The sequence below is a fragment of the Scomber japonicus genome, chromosome 2, assembly GCF_027409825.1.
Source record: "Scomber japonicus isolate fScoJap1 chromosome 2, fScoJap1.pri, whole genome shotgun sequence".
Taxonomy (NCBI): Eukaryota; Metazoa; Chordata; class Actinopteri; order Scombriformes; family Scombridae; genus Scomber; species Scomber japonicus.
This window is the reverse complement of record NC_070579.1, coordinates 5,058,503-5,078,753: the sequence shown is the minus strand read 5'-3', so window position 1 is coordinate 5,078,753 and position 20,251 is coordinate 5,058,503. Positions and strand designations below refer to the sequence as shown.

Here is a 20,251-nt window from a genome sequence, read left to right as displayed (position 1 = left end):
AAAGATAAAATAGCTTCTTCTTTTAAAAACAAACAAACCTGTAGCTTCAATAATCTGAAGTGAAACATGACAAAATGCCACTAGGATACAGACTGAATGAGGGCCGAGCCATCCAACTGCTTCTGTAACCACAAACAGCTCAATACCCTGAGACTAAGAGGAGATCAACAGCAGTGTTATCTTCTTTTTTTTAAAAAAAGGGGGAGAGGGGTATGAATGTGGTTGAGATTTCTTGTTGGTGAAAAGTCATCCCTGATTCTCCCTCAAACTGGCACAACCTGCTACAGGGGAAAACGGATACCCTTCAACATGTTTAAACAAAACACTGAGATATCATCTAAGTTGATGTGTTGGGACTTATTTCCACATCCAGCAGTTACTTTATGCACATTATCATTCACCTGGAGTCGTGTTTCTGTCCACCTGCTGAATGTTAGTCAAATATTAACTCTCTACTAACTCTTGAGGGAAATATCTGGCTCTTTAGCTGCTAAATGCTCCACTGTGTTCACCAGCTAGTCTACAGCTAACTGTGTCTGTTGGCTGTTTGGTGCTGAGCAGGTAGAGCACAGTGGCCTTTTCTCTATAAATGACACTATGAGAGCGCTGAGAGTGAACCAAAATGGTAACTTTGCAACTGGACAGCTAAACAATGAGCTGAAAATCACTATAAAAGCTCCGTAAAGCCGATGGAAGGCGACCTTAATGTCTCGTATAATCCTGCTGGAAAATCTCTTTGGACGTTTCAATGGACGCATAAAATAGTGACTTCACAGAATGAAAGTATAGATTAGATACATGCGTTCCATGTTAACGTGTACTCAGAGAGAAGAAGGTCTGAGATTGATGGGAGTACAACGCTGAGGTTCTTCAGAGCAAGACGACGTCCTGAGGTGACTAGTTTAGGTCTTGTAGCTCAGAGGCATGAATCGTCATTAAAGCTTTCTGGATCACCTGAGTTATAATCATTCTTCAATGAAACTGAAGTCCTCAAGTAGTCAATTTACCCTCTACTTGTATGCCTCTACCATTTCTCCATCGCCCACGTCCACGGCCACGTGAGCGTGTGGACGGTCGTAGGGTGACCTGTCCTCCTCTTCCATCGAATCAACCGATGTGTCGTCTGTTTTCACAGAGTCATCTGGAGAGTCGTCATCTGTCCTTTGCCCCCCAGCTTCCAGTTCCTCACTGCTGCTGCTCTCTGAAAGTCTTCTCTCTTGGTACAAGGACACGGGAGCGTGCTGGAGATCAGAGCCGGCGCTGTTATCGTCTTGGGATCTCCCGCAGTGATCGATCTCCTGATTGCTCTCCTCCAAGCTGCCCGGGAGGCTCTTCTTGCGGTTGGGGGCGACCACCTCAACCCTTACTGGGTCACTTTCAGACACAATGTGATTCCCTGGTCCTCTATTTATCAGAGGTTCCTGTGTGACAACAAGACAGGGATAGCCAAAACAGGTTAAAAACAAGTAAAGCAGCATGATAACCTTTTTGGGGGAGGGGAGGGTTTCAGACCTTACCAGAGTACTTGGTTGAGGCGGTGTCTTCATTGTCCATGCTTTCACCTTGCAGATGAGGAAAGTTACCCCAATGATAATGAGGAGAAGGACGACCAGCATTATAACCAGGGTCATCACATGGGGATCTGCATGTGTTTCAATCTGCATCAGTTCATCTTAAACACAAAACATCAATACTAACACTGTATAAAGCTAATATGTTCAACTTGTCAGCAAACAGCTACATATTTCCAAATCCAGCAGGTACTGATCAACGTTATTATTCATTTAGAGTCGTGTTTCTGTCCACCTGCTGAATATTAGTCCAATATTCACTCTCTTTTAGCTCTGTTTTTACTCCTTTCTACCAACTCCTGAGAGAAATATCTAAATGCTCCACTATGTTCCCCAGCTAACTGTGTCTGTTTGCTGTTTGGTGCTGAGCAGGTATTGTTATTTTTTACAGCCTTTTTTTCTCTGAAAAGGACGCTATGAGAGCGCTGAGAGTGAACCAAAACAGTAAAGTTGCTGCCAGACAGTTAGACAATGAACTGAAACTCACTATAACACTCTGTAAAACTGAAAGGAGCTGCAGAGTCTCTGTAGGTTCATTAATATGAGCCACAAACACATTACACACAAATTCTTAAATGGAAAGTCCTCTTAATATGAATGAATAACATCAAATAAACCTAAATAGAAATAAGCCTCTTCATTTAAAATAAATTAACATTATCATCTATGAAATTCCCACAGACATTCAACACAGTAGGGCTTCGGGTTGGTTCATCATTATAAGGGGGAGCAGGACTGCTGAGTCTGGCACCAGGAGCAGGGACAACTGAGGTAATGTGAACATCTTCTAAAAGTTTACCTACATTGATTAAATGTTGGCTGAAACACTTTGAATTTTCTGTGAAGATATGAGCAGTAACTCATATCAGGGGCGCAAAAGTAACATTAACCTGTTTCACTGTGGATTAAGTTTAACTAACAGGTTAGTTTCCACTCATGGACTAAACCCACCTTTTATGCAAAATTGTGAGACATACTTTCACCCTCCTGGTTCTCTCTTGTCTTTCTTTTTCATTTTTGGAACCCTGATTGTATATTATGAAGATGTTGAGACACCAGCACCTGCTTTTGAGACAGGACTGTACCATTTCACGTAAATAGTGGTGGGCCTTTGTTGAACACAGAGGCTTTGGATGGTTACTTTCTGTCAGTCATGAGCCCTTTGATTCATCCTAACTTTTCACCCCCCTGCATGGTGGTATGCTGATTGCAGATAGCGGGCCAGTCAATTGAGAATGATTCTGATTCACTAACATGAACACGGTGGTGAGAAGACAATTGGCTGGTGCGCACGTGTCATGAATCTAGACGTGATTTTGTACAAGTACTTATATGTGTGAGAGTAAACATTTCTGCACACATATTCGTGAATTATGCCCAATGATGTTATGAAAAGTTTTTCCACAAAGTTTTTGTTTAGGACAAAGAACTAGAGGCAGATCCGTTTATCATTCTACTTCCACAAGCATGATCAAACATTGCTGCCTGAGTGACAGACCATGTTTTCCACAAAGAATCGACACACATTTTCTTTGTAGTATCATAGGTTTGAAGAAACATGCCCAATGTCAGCCTTACCATCCGATTCAATGGCACAGACGTTGTCCTTCTCTCTGAAAGGCGTAAAGCCAATTTCATTACTCCACAATTCTCCTGTCAGCTTAACACACGGATTCTTAACCACAGGGATATCGAGTCTGCAGATGTTCTGGGCTCGTCTGCAGTCCCCAGAATATTCAGTCTGCAAATCACAGCACATGGACAATTCATATTAACAAAGCTTTTCATCATATTTGTATTATTACAAACTCTACTGAAGTGTCTAAACTTAATTGCACTTACCCCATCTGCCCACACTTTGAACAAAAAAATGGGATCACCCCGCTGTTGTTTGTTGTAGTGGACCGGATTCTGGAAACTCACCATGGGCCCCGAATCCGCCAGAGTCAGTTCAACAGGAGGGAAATCTAACTTGCCTGAAAGGAAATGAATAGTTTTATCTCTGCAGGGGAACGGCTGCACATCAATCAACATATCTATAAATTAACATATTACTTACAAAGTAAATCAACTGTCTTTTTATCATTATAGGAGAATGATTTAGACGCCACTGATATGGACTCATTGACTCCTTGTATGGCCGTTACAGTGACAGAAATAAATCCCATGTAGTGATCTTCAGATTCCCAGATGAAGTGGCTCAGATCATACTGATGGTCAGAGGTTCTGTTTTCACGTTCCCTTAAATAAAAGCAAAGAAACAGCAGATTAATCCTTCATGTTAATTATTCTGAGCAACAAAATTGTTTTAACATTTTAACTATATGGAACAAAAACAGTAAGTTTCTTCTGTGTGTTTTTATGCTGTGGCAAATAATAAATCAAACCATTATCATAATTAGAATCTGATATATATGCATTTGTTACTACTGGTATAAGAAAAACAGGTTCATGTATTGATGAACAGCACAACTGATACATTTCTGAAAATCAGTTGTTCAAGATAAGTTTTGGAGCAAATATGCATTTTTTTGGTTTTAGAGTTCTTAAATTTAAAATGAGTTTGCTGCTTGTTTTGTCTTGCATTACAGCATGCATTACATTTTATTACATAGTACAATTACATAGTAATTGAACATCTTTGGATTTTGTACTGTATGTCAAATAAAACAAGACATTTGATTTTTTTTATGTTTTATGACCAAACTATTAGTCAATTGATTAAAACAATAATCCTAAAATTCATTGATAGTTGAAATAGTTGTAAATTTCAGCCTAATTTGCTGCTGTGGAGGATGATCACTGACATTTAATTTAATTTGGACATCAGATTGTAGGTTAACATGATAAACTGCAAATATGAAGTTAAATTTCACTAAGAATTCAACTAATTCATGTATTAGCCAAGTTATATTTTCTTTATTCGAATTTGGAAAAGTTGAGTCTTACCAGTTCTCTCCTCCGATGTTTACCCTGAATCTGGTTGGTGGCTCCTGCTTGCTGTATTCCCAGTGGACTGTGGTGGTGAGATTTTGGCATCTCACAGTCACGTTTGTTGGAGGTGGAACTGCAATAAAGATTATAGAAGACACAAATTAATAAACACGTAAAAGGAAATAGTGTTTGGGAACTACCAACTTGTTTAGCTTATATACAAAAATGTGCAGATTGCCATGAAATCCTGAGTACATTCAAGTTCAACAGAAAAGCCTTTTATTTGGGATACATTGTTTTCTCAAGCATCAGCCTCTGGGCAAAATGGCAACCATGCATGTAGTCCAACTATCAGATTGTTCTTTTGATCTCCAGGAGTGCTGACTAGCTAACCATTAGTCATGGAGACCAAAAATCCACCATGGTCCATTCCAGCCAAACACTGCATGCTTTGTTGAACATGCATTTAACCCGAGGGGGAAATTCAAATCACCTGCTGAGGTTTACAGGAACCAATTCTTGATACGGTGCCACACTCTAAACCAGTTTCACACATTGTTAGCTCTGCTAGTTTCCAGTATATGTATGACTCTAGCCCACGTTTAAAAACAGCCTGTAAACTGAGCTTTAAACCTTTTGTCTTGCTAGAAACAGTATTTTTTCACATTTGTTTTTCCTACCCAACTGCAGAAAGACTCAATATACACAAATATAGATTGGTTTTTTAAGAACACTGATGCCACTTACAGCGTACATCATATGGGATGGATAGATTGGAAATATTCAAGTATGTTAATGATTTGCGACCATCACTTAAGTCAAAAGTACCAATACAACAATGCAAAAGTCTGCATGAACAATTCTACTTAAGTAAAAGTGCAAGTATTAACAGCAGGATGTGCTGACCAGCTGTTTCTGATGTTCGCAAACATCTTTAGCATCTCAATGAAGAAATGTCACATGCCAGCCTGCTTCAAATCCTCCACCATCATCCCTGTCCACAAAAACCCAAAGTCTACAGGACTTAAAGATTATCCACACCTGGACCCCCTGTAGTTCACCTATACATCCAGCCAGCTTCATCAACAAGAGCCCAGACCCCCAAGAACAAAGACTATATTCCTCCAATTGACATTACAACTTATAAAACATAAAATGTCATAATTTGTAAAATAAGATATTCCTTCATTAGTCCCACAACGGGGAAATTTGCATTATTACAGCAGGAAGTGGACAGTAAAAAAGAAGAGCAGCAATAAGAAAAATAATAAAGAATAATAAATAATAAAGTACGAAAAACAATAAGAATAATAGTAAAAATAAATAATAATCGTGATATTATTTACAAGAATAATATTGTTATTGAGTGGTAATATACCAGTGATTTGCTTTTTTAATTTTAATTGCGCATTACATTAATGCAACTATTTTGCACATTTCAAACCTATAGTAACTCTTCTCACTACTAGGATTTGAGACTAAAATTAAATGTTATGTATATTTCTGACTGTTATGCACCACAACACCAAAGTAGATAATGAAATAAACTGTATTCTGATTTTTAAAAACTGGATACGGGGTTAAACAGCTAGCTAGCTGACCAAACCCAACCAGCACCTCTGAATCCTTCTAATTCACACATTACGTCTCATTCATTACCAATAGTTTGACCATATTTTGTGGTCATGGAGCACTAGATAAAGATAGCCTAACCTAGACTAACAAGCTATCAAATCATTTGTTTATAGCTACAACAATGTCCAATACTGGCAACTCCACCATGAGGGCATAACGTCTAATATGTCTAATAAACAGCTCCAATGTGTGAGGTATAGCTGCCTTAAACCACAGGTATTGTTTCATGTTAGTGTTAAAGATGTACTGGTAAGACAAACTAAGTTAGCAAGTACATTCATCCAGTATGTGTGCTAAGCTAAGCTAATTTCTGAAAAAAGATTAAATGTATACCCACCATGTTTAGTACATGATGAGTATTCTTTTCACTATTGATTGGTAATGATTACTAACATTATAGCCTATTATAAATATTTTATCAAAGTCACTACACATCATCAACAAACAGAACAAAAGGCACTTCAGATAAGTTAAACTTTAATATCTCAAGGGGAGTTTGTCTTGGGAAAGAACTGAGCTTCAGTCAAGCAATACAATTCACTATCATATGAGTCAGGAGTGTATGGGTGTGTGGGTGAGAGCAACTTCGACCAAACAATTCTAGTTAACACGTCACTAAAAACACCTCGCCCTTTGTTCCACATAGCAGTATTGTGGTGCCAGGTGCCCGCAACAAGGAAACAGCTTCAGCCTATAACATCAGGTAAACTATGGTTGCCCTTCTACATTCCACTCAAGTCAAGTTTAATAACTATTGCCTCACCCGTTTTTAATCTTATATAGACATTTCTGACGCTATGGGTTGAAGTCCTGTGCCAAAATTAACACAGAAACATGTTTTTCTTGCTGTAATCATTCCTTCTGTTCATACTGACCATTAGAAGATCCCTTCATGATGCTCTTACAATATAAGTGATAAGAGATAAAATCCACAGTCCTCCTATGTAAAAATATATTTAAAAGTTGATCTGAAGCTAATATGAAGCTGTCCAAATGAGTCAAATCAATTAGATATCTTTCAACGTTACAGTGTTTTTAGTGCCAAAGTCTTTTTGTTACTATACTTCCACCACAGCTCAACAGGAAACACTAAGAGGGAATTTAATGTTAAAAAGACTGTTAATGTGTCAGATATCACTTGATATGACTAACTCATACTGCTGAAGCTCAATAGAAGCTTAACATTAACTTGACTGTGAGGAAAGCACATTTGAAAGAGATCTTTTAATGTTTTGAGATAAGATAATCTTTAATGTCCTGAGGGAAATTTGTCTTAGCCAAAATTGCCACACTGAGCTGCAACCAAGCAATACAATACACAAGAGACAAGACAATGCAGTGGTGCACTGGTGGAAAAAAGTGTTGCACGCACCCTTCAAACAAACAATACATGAACTGTATAATACATAAACAAGAAGACACAGTAGTGGTACACAATACAAAAGAAAAGTGCTGCACCCATCAAACAATGCATCAATGACATACAGACATGGCTGCAATCAAACAATGAGAAAACACATGACCAACCATGATCAATGTCATTCATTTAAGTCCACATGAACACCTGACCGTTATTTTAATGCAGACTTTAGAAAATTATGAAGCTGCCGTGAATGTGCTGAGCTGCAGATTACTGTCTGTGCACTGGGTATCCTAGATATGTTGGATGGGTTGAGGTCATGTTCCTCCAAACGAAAATTAAGTTGATGATGAAGAAGAAGGTTGAAGAATATTAACGCTGCATTTAAAAGTTCATGTAAGGGTGCATTATATGAGGATATATCAGCACAAAAACTCCACAACTCTGCACATGAATAGTATTTTTATATTAATGTGACAATACCTTTGCTGTGTAACCAAGTGCTTAAATATGGACATCAAAAGGTGCGATGGAAGGGAAGACACACCGATGTAAGAGTTTATTAATGTGTTCTTTACTGCATTCACTGTTGAAAATATTTGATTTTACAATTATTCTGCTGGAGTCCTCATATCATGACTTCAGCTGAGATTCTTACCTTCATGTTTTTGGGGTAGTTTTGGCAGGTTTTGTGTTTCAGTGGCGTTTGGAGTTGCCACTCTTCATTATGTTTCATTACAAATCAAACACAATGCTCTCGTACTTAAATGCCTGTTTTTCACCGTCATCATTTCTTTTTTTTGTTTGGGTAGTTTTGAACAAGACACGTGAGGTGACATGAAAGCGATGTGTCACGTAAAAGCAGTTCAGGTCAGATCAGGTTAAATTTAGTATATGACCTATCCCAAACCAGAGCACCTCCAGAGCAGACATGCTTTTAGACATATAGTACTTAGCTTCAATTGAATTAAGTTGGAGTTGTAATTATAGGAAAGTCATGTCTTCCCCTCCTCAAATACACCACGTGAGCAGCTATAAGTGATGAGATAAGAGATTATGGATCAGTTCGAGGCCAATTTACTGTACATAGACCAAAACCTCACCCTGTCCTGTTCAGAGCTTATAAAAGCGTTGACCTTTGCTTTACAATCTCTGCTGTTTACACCACAGCGTTGAAATTGCCTAGTTAGTTACTAATTTATCAAGCCTATAATAAAACGCCTACAAATCCACTGTGTGGTGAAAACACATCAACAGATATGGCTGATTGAAACCTGGACTTCACACGCATGACTTTGCAGATCCTTTTTCAGATCCTTTACTTTAATCAGCTTGTAGTTAAAGTATTACGGTAAAAGTACTGCAGTATTATGAGTGATGCAGTATGCAGTATTACAGTAAAAGTACTGCAGTATTATGAGTGATGTAGTATGCAGTATTACAGTAAAAGTACTGCAGTATTATGAGTGATGTAGTATGCAGTATTACAGTAAAAGTACTGCAGTATTATGAGTGATGTAGTATGCAGTATTACAGTAAAAGTACTGCAGTATTATGAGTGATGTAGTATGCAGTATTACAGTAAAAGTACTGCAGTATTATGAGTGATGTAGTATGCAGTATTACAGTAAAAGTACTGCAGTATTATGAGTGATGTAGTATGCAGTATTACAGTAAAAGTACTGCAGTATTATGAGTGATGTAGTATGCAGTATTACATTAAAAGTACTGCAGTATTATAGTGATGTAGTATGCAGTATTACATTAAAAGTACTGCAGTATTATGAGTGATGTAGTATGCAGTATTACAGTAAAGTACTGCAGTATTATGAGTGATGTAGTATGCAGTATTACATTAAAAGTACTGCAGTATTATGAGTGATGTAGTATGCAGTATTACAGTAAAAGTACTGCAGTATTATGAGTGATGTGGTATGCAGTATTACATTACAAGTACTGCAGTATTATAAGTGATGTAGTATGCAGTATTACATTAAAAGTACTGCAGTATTATGAGTGACGTAGTATGCAGTATTACAGTAAAAGTACTGCAGTATTATGAGTGATGTAGTATGCAGTATTACAGTAAAAGTACTGTAGTATTATGAGTGATGTAGTATGTAGTATTACATTAAAAGTACTGCAGTATTATGAGTGATGTAGTATGCAGTATTACATTACAAGTACTGCAGTATTATGAGTGATGTAGTATGCAGTATTACAGTAAAAGTACTGCAGTATTATGAGTGATGTAGTATGCAGTATTACATTAAAAGTACTGCAGTATTATGAGTGATGTAGTATGCAGTATTACAGTAAAAGTACTGCAGTATTATGAGTGATGTAGTATGTAGTATTACAGTAAAGGTACTGCAGTATTATGAGTGATGTAGTACGCAGTATTACATTAAAAGTACTGCAGTATTATGAGTGATGTAGTATGCAGTATTACAGTAAAAGTACTGCAGTATTATAAGTGATGTAGTATGTAGTATTACATTAAAAGTACTGCAGTATTATGAGTGATGTAGTATGTAGTATTACATTAAAAGTACTGCAGTATTATGAGTGATGTAGTATGTAGTATTACATTAAAAGTACTGCAGTATTATGTAGTATGCAGTATTCAGTTCAGTACTAATGTAAACTACTGGTACTTTTAGGGACTTTCCACCACTGCTCTCAGTGCTGATGCCAATCACAAGTCTCTACTTTGAGACAAACAACAGCAGCAAATCCTCACATTTCAGAGGCTGAAACTAAGACGTTTACAGTGTTTTGACTTTATAAATCCATTTATCAAATCTGTGAGTTGTGTTTTTACTCCTGGAGGAAGTTACAGGTTTAATTTAGTCGGCAGATTACATCTGTGAGTCAAGAACATGTGATCAGTTCATACAGATCCAGGAAGAGGATGACATTTCTGCTTTGAATATTTCCACTGCCCGTTCATCAACAAGCACTTTGATGTTTTAGTATCAATCAATCTGCAGAGCACTTTGTCAATTGATCCATTAGTTCTTTGGTCTATAACATGTCAGGAAATATTCTTCACTGTTTCTGAAAACCCAAGGTAGAATCTTCAAATTTATTGTTTTGTCCACAAACAAAAATATATTCAGTTTTATATTATTGAGGACTAAAGAACCCAGAAAATATTCATATTTGAAAAGCTGGAACCAGAGAACTTGGACATGTTCTTGTTAAAAATGGACTCCAAACTATTAATCGAATATCTCAATAGTTGGAGGTTAATTCAACAATTGGTAACTAATTGATTAATCGACTAATCATCGCAGGTCTAAACTTGCTTATAATTAAGTCTACTTACCAATCTTAGCAGAGACTGCAGCAATGAGAAGCAGCACAGCAGTGTACAGCAGCATGGTTCAGGCCGTCGGTCGATCTGGTTTCCTTCCCAATCAGAGGAGTCCAGAACTAATCAATAAAACCCAGGTGGACCTCAGGTGAAACCAACATGTTGAACTTTGGGTCAGCACAGGTTCTAATTTACTTCTTTATTTCCTCTTTAAAAAATCCCTCTGTCAGGATCAACCACACTGTTAACTGAACGTTCAGGTGTGTGTACAGGAAACCCGGCAATGAGTGTCTTCTAACACACCTGCGCGATCTGTAAACATACCTGAGTGAGTCACCGACAAACTCCTTTCAAAATAAGAGTTGTAGACAGACCAATTCAGAAAAAACTGATCAGATGGAGAAATGAATAAAGAAGAATAAATAATCAAGTAGAAAAATATGTGGATAGACCAATGAATAATTTAAACCAATAGACATGACTTTTATTTAAAACTTCACAACCTAGGCTACATCATTTATTTATTTTTTTCAATTAAAATATTGCAAGACATCCAGAAACAGTGATATATTTAACATGGTAGAAACAGCAAAGTAGGCTATAGAAACACAAAAACATAAATAATAAAGAATTACAGTAAGACCTATTTTGTGTGGAGGCGTTTTGTCTTATTTTAGTATTAGCTGGATGTTTTAGGTGATATCTTCATATTGTTTATGTAACTCTGGGCTCCTACTGTTTTGAAGGGACATTAAACTACACGTCCCAATGAAGCAGCTGATTAGCATTGCTAGCTAACTCGTGGGAATTAGTCAAATCGGTCGTGTGTGTTGGATTTTTATATGCTTTATTACTCTTTCCACAACCCATCTGGACCTCTATGTTGTGGTTCGTGTTTGACAACTCACGGTTTACAACTTAGTAGATGTTTTATTTGTGAAAGCAAAGACATATTTTACTTTCCGGTCCTTTAATTGCAGGTGAGGAAAGCTGATCTGTGTCGCCACCTACTGATCACATTGCAACATGACATTTATTTAGGCCTACAGGCTGGATTTTATACACTCCTAGAGATATGAAGAAAAAAAAGCTTAGTAAAAAGACAGAGATCCCAACGGCCACATAAGTCTGGGATCACTGCAAACCAATTGTTTTTTTCTTGTTGTTTTGTTTGTTTGCTTGTTTATTTGTTTGTTTTAATGACCAGTGTGTGTAGGAGTGTAGTAGGAGTGTAGAAGTGTAGTGTACAATAGAATAAACTAAGAACTGTTCCTAAAAATCTAGAAAGGTGTAGATTTGTTGGATAGGCAGAAGTACCGCTCTGGATGAGAATAACTAGGACCTACAGGAAACTTGCACACTCGTCTTATTCTCACTCATATGGTTGCAAACAGGGAAATAAATCACAGAAATACATTCAGTGTGATTTTAAAACATTCTTCTCTTTTCATTTTTAGTAATGCAGACTGATTCACATTTGTCCACTTGTTACAGTAAGGTCTTTTTATTGATTGATTGATTTTGTTTGTTTGTTTGCTGGTTCACGTGTGTGTTGGATTATTATATGCTTTATTTTCTCTCCACAACCCCTCTGCTCCTTTATGTTTCTGTGTGTGTTAGTTCATAAAAAGACATTAAAATATATAAATACATAAATAAATATTTTTGTGCAACAGAAGACAATACAAGCATTGCTTTATGAACAAATTCCCTCATCTGGTTAATTCAATATCACATATTGGCCAAAAAGAAAGAGATTAGATAGATAGATAGATAGATAGATAGATAGATAGATAGATAGATAGATAGATAGATAGATAGATTCAAAAATGGGAGAAACATAAATATGACAGAGAGGTCTGAAGTGAGAGTTGTGTGACAGTTGGTAGAAAGATGAACTCTGTGCATGTCAGTGTCACGGAGGGCTCGGTGGGATTACTCAGGCCTCCATCAGTGGTGTCATGACAGGTCTGCCACTACCCATGATCCTCCTCTTCTCCACTCGCATCCTACACTTGAAAACGGCGTGCATATTTTTCTGTCCACTCAGCTCGCCACGTGAGCAGTAATTACAGCTGCTGTCTGCCCGCCTCCGAGGCCGGTAATCCTGCAGGGACAAATCTCACCGCCCCCCCCCCCCCCCCCCCTCTCCTCCCTCTCCTCCAGCCCCCAGAGCACCGAGCATCCCGCTGGGTCGATTCCAGACAGATGTTGAACCTGACAGCTGGATCGTGGACTTGTTAGTGCGAGTCTTTGATCTGGACACATCAGCACTGGTAACATCTGGAGTGATGCATCAGACACAATTTGTTCTATTAAGAGAAAGGTTGCATTCATAAAAAACTTTAGAATAATTTTATATGTATTTAAAATACACTGCAGTAGAAATGTGTATTTACAAATAGATGGTGGCCCTAATTTAAGACCTGTTCCTCATCCAATTTATAAATATACATATTGACAAAATAATAATAATAATAAACTTAATTTCTGTAGCATCTTTCCAACCTGAACTTACAAGGTGCTCCACATAATACAATATACACCATTTAAACAGAATATTGTAAACCAAAGTACAATAAAATTGAGAAAAACAATCATCAAGCATAAATAGATGAAGCAAATATAAAATTAACACATTAAACAATCTTTTTTTTAAAGTAGTAGTATGTAGTATGTAGAGGTGTCTCTAAATCTTTTTAAAATGTAATGCTTTCCATTAAAGTCCATGTAAACCTGAACATTACACAACAGCTGCAACATGTAGTCACTTATGTTGCATGAAAGAAGACTACTCTTTTTGTGGTTGGCCAACAAATACTTTATGGACAAACGCCATGTTCAACAACCCTTCTAGGACTTTCACAATAAAAGCACCTCTCATCTCTCCTACACAACAGCATGTATACTCACACTCAGGTCACAACACCACAATCAGCACATACATATTAACATCTGTGACTTAACAAATTGTATTATTTTTTATTCTCTCCAGTTTTTAGAAATGTGCTATTTCCTAATGGTCATTAACTCCATGTTGACTCCTGACTGTTGTTTTAAGACACACACAAGAAAAAACTGCAAACCTGCCCTTTCAGATTTTCCATTATTGGAAATAAGGCGCCCAAAAAGCAGGAAAGAAAGATATATTAACCAAATTTATCTAAACATATAAAACTCTGAAGCAATGATTTCTTGATAGACCGTCTGTAGGCTAATAAGCTCACAGCTCAACCCAGACAGGCTAATCATTATTAGCTGTGCACCAGTGTGGGAGGGAGTTTATCATTGACCTCAGTGTGATCGAGGAATGTAACAGTTGTTTGTTGTTGTTTTTTTGGGGGGGGACTTTTTTTCTGATTACTCAGACAGAAATGTGTTTGGTGATAATCCATCTGTCCATTTATTTCATCTGCTAAAAGCATCAGAGCTCAGATTAACCTTGATTGATTAAAAAAGTCGCTGCTGAAATCACAAACATACGCTCAACTTCGCTGGAATGTGTCATCGAGTATATCAGTAACATCGATTCAAAGGTGACAATCTTTGCATTTCAACAATGAAAAGGTAATAAAAGAGTATAAAGAGATGTTTCATTCAACTGAAGCACCAGTTTCAATTTTCTTCTCTTTTTGTTCGACTGTTCTCATCATTTTTTCTTTAAAATTAAAACCTGAAGAGTTCGGTTTAGAACCTGCTCTATGTGTAAAGTGCCTTGAGATGACTTTGTTGTGATTTGGCACTTTATACATAAAGATTGATTGATTGATTGATGTCTGAACAAGTCGCTCCGACAAAACTCAATATCCAACTAAAAAGTAAATATCAGTATTTACTCAAGAACTGTAGTTATTCACAATTTTGAGGTATTTGTACTTTACTGTAGTATTTCCATGTGATGCTACTTTCTACATCTCAGAGGGAAATATTGGACTTTCTACTCCACTACATTTATTTAACAGCTTTAGTTACTTTTCAGATGCAGATTTGACACAATGGATAATATAACAAGCTTTTAAAATACAACACATTATTAAAGATGAAACCAAAAAGCAGTGTGTAGTCGACTCACATTTCAGATGTCTATGAGGTGAGAACAGCTCCACCAAATACTGATGCAAGAAGTCATGTTTATACGTCAATTAGGGTTAGTGTGTGTGTGTGTGTGTGTGTGTATGTGTGTGTGTGTGTGTGTGTGTGTGTGTGTGTGTGTGTCCTCATCTCTCCATCAGCAGTGAGAGCTTTGATGGCTTCTTTAAATCCGCTGATTGAAGGCGTGTTGAGGATTTAGGCCAGAGTGAGTTAAGATTCTGCTGATTTGTAAATCTGGCTGGAAAGTCAAACTTCAGCTCCAGCTATGTTTCGTGACAGTAACAGCCTCCATCAGGCTTCTTAAGCTTCTATGTGACGTCTGATGAAGGCTGTGGTAGGATGTTCTCAGCTGATACAAAATATTGTTCAAATCCAGAGGTGGAAGAAGTACTCAGGTGCATGTTGTATATATAGTATGTTCTTTCTAACTCTAACCCTGTAAGAGTTTATAATAATATGAAATTAGCATTAAAAACAAGCATTCCTGGTTCTAATCAATGTTTTTTCCTCTGATCAAAGATTATTTTCATCCTGACACTGACAGCGATGACCTGACCTTAACACCCAGACATTTAATAGACGGTGAAACGTGCGGTTAAATCTCGTGTTTAATCCATCCTATAGATATTTCATCAAAATACATTTCCAGGTATTTTCTCTCTCATGCAATATTTCAATGAGGATTAATGTAAGGAGGCCACACGCCATCCGCAGTGTGTGTGTGTGTGTGTGTGTGTGTGTGTGTGTGTGCCCATCACAACCTAAAATTAATGATTTACCTCATGGGGACTTGCATTTTGTCCCCAAAAGATTATGACAGACAGATTTATGTCCCCATAACATGAAGAACACCTGGTACACACACACAGACCATTTTGGCATCTAAAAATGGTGGAAATAGTTGAGAAACTCTTGATTGTATCGACCAATAATGAGCAGATTCCTGTCAGGTGGTGCCGTCCAATCAGAAGGCGTAGAAGTGATGACACCACAAGCATCATACATGTACTGTATATCTGCAGCCTGTGTGGACTCATCCTTCTCACTCTACGTGCCACTGAACATAGCATTACTCACCTATATAACACTAACGCACACACACACACACACACACACTTGGGCAGTAACAGCATGTCAGTCCTCTGTGTGTCCTGTACATTTGGTAGAATTGACAATAAAGTTGACTTTGAATTGACGCTGAGTTTGGAAGTCATTTTGGTCTCACTCTCTAAATTCAGGCCCTCCAATCATTGTGCTGATTATTGCTCCATTAATAACATTTGAAGACTCATAGCTTTGCTGTTTGCTGTGTGGGCGTTGATTGACAGCTGTGACTCCAGGACTCACACCGAGTCAAACTATTGTTGCAATATTTCACTGAATGTAATGTTGTTTGATACCTACTGAGATAGATAGCAAATGTCAACCCTTATCTAAAGACTCTTTTATTGGAGGGTCTATTGGTTTGCTCCACTGCTAAAAAACTGATATATCTTCAGATGTCTCCTGAATACAAGTACACACACACACACACACACACACACACACACACGCAGTGCAACAGCTGTGTACTTTTACTATCAGTGTGTGTTTTTCCTTAAGTGTGTTCCACGTGCCTGAGCTTTGTTGTGAAGAGGAGTCCCGCCTTTTTCTGTCACAGAGCTTTACTGGCACACAAACTGGAAACACACACACACACATACACACACACACACAAACACACACACACACACACACACGCACACATACATACATACACACAAACACACACACACACACACACACACACACGCACACATACATACATACATACACAGTATATACAAGCACACACACTCTCTCCTATGATATAGGCCAGCTGCACAGCTCTAAATCCCATCATTGGCCTGAATCATGCTGCTCTGCTGCATGTGTGTGCATGTGAGCAGCTGCTTAGCTGGTGGCCCCCAACCCCGCCCATCCCACCCCAGACCCCCCACCCCCACCCCCCCTCAACCACCAGCCTCCCTGCTCTGTTTACTCCTGAATCCACTGGCCTAACAACTGGATGCTTTAGCTGATCACAATCTACAACCTTCACACATATTTATCTCCCTGTCCATCCAATCTACCTCCACCACCTGAGCATCATGCGGGTGCTACTGGATAGCAGCTGGATGAGGTTTGGACCGGCTGGCAGAGGCTCGTATGACTGGGTGACAGGATCACCTTCAACACAGGAGAAGCAGGTGTGTAAAGTTCAGGTTCAGCACTGTGCTCACTCTGACAGATTTAAACATTTACCTTTAAAATCTCCACATGTGTTTAAAATTACAGTAAACTCCACATCACCTTGTGTTTCTGTTCATTTCAGGGTTTAATCCATTGAAGCTGCACTATTCAACCAAATGTTAAATATGTTAGATGTCTTGTGCATCATTGTAAAACTCTCTTTAGTCTTAGTCTTACTCTTTAGTCTTTCTATTCATCAGTGAAAATGCAAAGTGTGTTTTATTTATAGCAACATGAGGAGACAAGCTGGTTGAAAGGGTTGTTGTGGAGCAGTATTTCCAATGTGTGCAGACTGAATTATTAGAATTTAAAATGGCAAACAAATATGGGATAAAATCATTTTACATGCAAATAGATTGTATTATAGCTTTATTTCATGCATTTTTCTGCTGTATGTGTGTGTATAAATAGTGAAACAATACATTCAACAACTTTTCATATGTAATGTATAATAATATTTGTAGTCATTATCACTCAAGAAGAACTTTAAATTGCTAAATTCCATTTACAGCTGAGTTTATGCTTAAAATAAAGATACCTTACATGTGGGTAAAGACTGTTTAAAAGGTGCTAAACAAAGGCTAAAAGGAGGAGTCAGGAAAAATCAAACAAAATGACCCTCAACTCCAATAATTACCTTAAAATTCAGCCTAAAATATCTGTTTGTTCAGAACTCTTAGGATCTTATAATAACAACCTGTGGCTTTAAATCATGTTAAATGGTCATAAAATATCAACATGTATTAATAATGATGAATATATCTGCTCTGCATGGTTGAAGAAGTATTATTAGTTAGTTAGTTAGTTAGTTAACCTTTGACTCTGGACCACCTGAGGTCAATAAATGCAGTTGAGAGTCACAGTAGATTTCTAAAGCTGACACACTGTATTGACATTTGTTTGCTATAGATATATAATATATTAAATTAAAAATAGTTTGACATTTGTACACAATGTGGTGTAACTTTGTGCAGTGAACAATAGAATAAATAAAGGTCTGTATATCACTTGTAAATTAAACTCTACAGCAAAATGGGCTGATTATATTGTTGGTTTAATTCAAAAGTGAAAACAAAATGCACAATTCAGTGTGAAGAAAGCACAGGTCTGTGTTCGATTTATAGATACTTAGATGGAACTTTGTTATTTAAAATGGTGAAAATATCAAAAATCTAAATTCAATAAGAGAAACCAAAAAGAAAGAGGTGCAGTGCATTTAAGAACTGATATAAAAGTGTCTGAATTCATCTGGCATAAATGGGGGAAAAACAGCCCTTTCTGTGCTTCTTTAGTCGCTTGAAAGTCCTTTAAGCCCCTCTCACACACATAATCAGCTCACCATCACTTCTGGGGACATTACATAGACTTACATTCATTTCCTGGAGACTTACCCCAACCCTAACTTTAACCACTGACCCAAAAATCTCAAGCTGCCCCTACTGAAAGGGTCCTAAATCTGAAATTTGTCCCCAGAAGTAGCCTATGTCAGACGTACACACTCAGATTTTAGTTTGTTGTGAGAGCAGCCGGGTGACACTCAGACGGATTGAGCATTAAAACTGTCCAGTCCTGTAGAGGAGTCTGCAGGGTGCTGGGTCACCCAGGCAGCATTAACTAATTGCTAGAAAAACTGAGGCAGGGGGAATTTGGGACACGAGTGAGTGGACATAAGCAGCCCCGCCACATGTTGTTCTCTCACAGCTTCTTGATGGGATCAAACGCAGACTTTGACGTGTTTGTAATACGTGATTAGTGACTCGGTTCATTCTCACAGAGGATGACTCTGAATCTGTAAAACATTCATGTTACTGCAAATAAAAGATGAGTCCATTGAAACTGTGATTGTGACATGGTCATATCTTGAAATCTTGAATGCACACCAGTCCATCACTTGAACTCAGTCTCATGCCTGTTTACAGTCAGTTCTGTGCATTAGGGAAGATGCATGCCCATTTTGAAAAATTTGGATATTAACAGGTTTCCAGATATGCTCAAACATCCCAACACTAACCTTTTCAAAAAAAGTGATTGAATGAATGAGACTACGAATCAGAGTACATACAGTGGCATGTAAATGGGAATATTAGTGGTGTATATATTTTAATTGCCCATGTAAACAGTTTAGTAGAAATATTGTTTTTTCAGAATCAGGACAAAAACTGGAAAATTTTGTTCATGTAAACATCATCACTGACTAGTCCGACTTAGTAATACACGCAACTAACAGCAAAAAGAATCACAATTAGTCATCGATTATCTTATCATATAATTATTAATTTACAGCAGTAATACAGTATGTTATGTTGGCATTTGGCAAATAGGAAGTCAAATAAAGGTTTTTCTTCTTAATCAACCCTTGTTTTTGATCTCCAGGGCCACAACTGGAATGACCTAGGAGAAGACAGAAAACCAGAGCTGGTGATCTACGTGGTCCTCCCTATCGTCTCCGTCCTATTACTGGCTCTCTTGGTGGGCCTGGTCTACCGCCGATGCTCCCGCAGCAAGCTAAGCCTGGCCAACATCATCGCCCTGGACCTCGAGGATGCAGAGAGCAGCGCTGAGTTCCTCTCTTCCCTCACCAGGAACGCAGAGCGCCACACTAGCACCAGCTCCGATGGATCAGATGGGGTCTTTGTCATGGTCTACCTGCCTCCACCCTATGAGGACACACTCACCAAGATCACCCGAGCTGCCAGCCTCTCCAGCTCCAAAGATGCAGAGTCCATAAAGATAGAAGATCTGGAGGCGAAGTTGTGTCCAGAGCTCAAGTCCAGCGGCCGTTATGTGTGATAAGGTGCTGATCCTGCAGTGTAAAAAGACTTTATAACCCCAATATTTGGTGTGGTTTTTTTTTACTTTGTTGTCTGTAAATGATACTTATTTAATTGTCACCCAACTGTGCAGCTTTACAGAGACTTTGAACCTCTTTCAGCCTACAGTTTTGGTTTCATGTTACATTTACTGTATGGTTCAATCTGCTCTCATTACCTCATTTCCACCAGCAGCAGTCAGCTGTTTTCCACATAGAAGCTCTGATAAACCCACTTTCCACTACCTGCCCAGCACCAA

General features: G+C 38.0%; 2 protein-coding genes across 2 annotated transcripts; one reads left to right on the top strand and one right to left on the bottom strand.

Annotated features, from left to right (window-relative positions):
- Positions 1–1,010: 1,010 nt before the first annotated feature.
- On the bottom strand, positions 1,011–10,886 carry ifngr1 (interferon gamma receptor 1). The gene is made up of 7 exons (XM_053340064.1): positions 10,832–10,886; positions 4,521–4,638; positions 3,631–3,812; positions 3,414–3,547; positions 3,150–3,312; positions 1,518–1,672; positions 1,011–1,421 (listed from the first exon to the last, which is right to left on the bottom strand). The coding sequence occupies exons 1-7, from the start codon at positions 10,884–10,886 to the stop codon at positions 1,011–1,013; spliced, it is 1,218 nt and encodes a 405-aa protein (XP_053196039.1).
- A 6,154-nt stretch (positions 10,887–17,040) lies between these two features.
- Positions 17,041–19,972, top strand: LOC128380289 (small integral membrane protein 28-like). The gene is made up of 2 exons (XM_053340050.1): positions 17,041–17,139; positions 19,556–19,972. The coding sequence occupies exons 1-2, from the start codon at positions 17,041–17,043 to the stop codon at positions 19,970–19,972; spliced, it is 516 nt and encodes a 171-aa protein (XP_053196025.1).
- The last annotated feature ends 279 nt before the right edge of the window (positions 19,973–20,251 follow it).

Coding starts and splice junctions, on each gene's coding strand:
- ifngr1 (XM_053340064.1), bottom strand. CDS start 10,886: ATGCTGCTGTACACTGCTGTGCTGCTTCTCATTGCTGCAGTCTCTGCT. Junction 4,639..10,831: donor TGCAGTCTCTGCTAAGATTG/GTAAGTAGACTT, acceptor TCTTTATTGCAG/TTCCACCTCCAACAAACGTG. Junction 1,422..1,517: donor CGCCTCAACCAAGTACTCTG/GTAAGGTCTGAA, acceptor GTTGTCACACAG/GAACCTCTGATAAATAGAGG.
- LOC128380289 (XM_053340050.1), top strand. CDS start 17,041: ATGCGGGTGCTACTGGATAGCAGCTGGATGAGGTTTGGACCGGCTGGC. Junction 17,140..19,555: donor CTTCAACACAGGAGAAGCAG/GTGTGTAAAGTT, acceptor TTTGATCTCCAG/GGCCACAACTGGAATGACCT.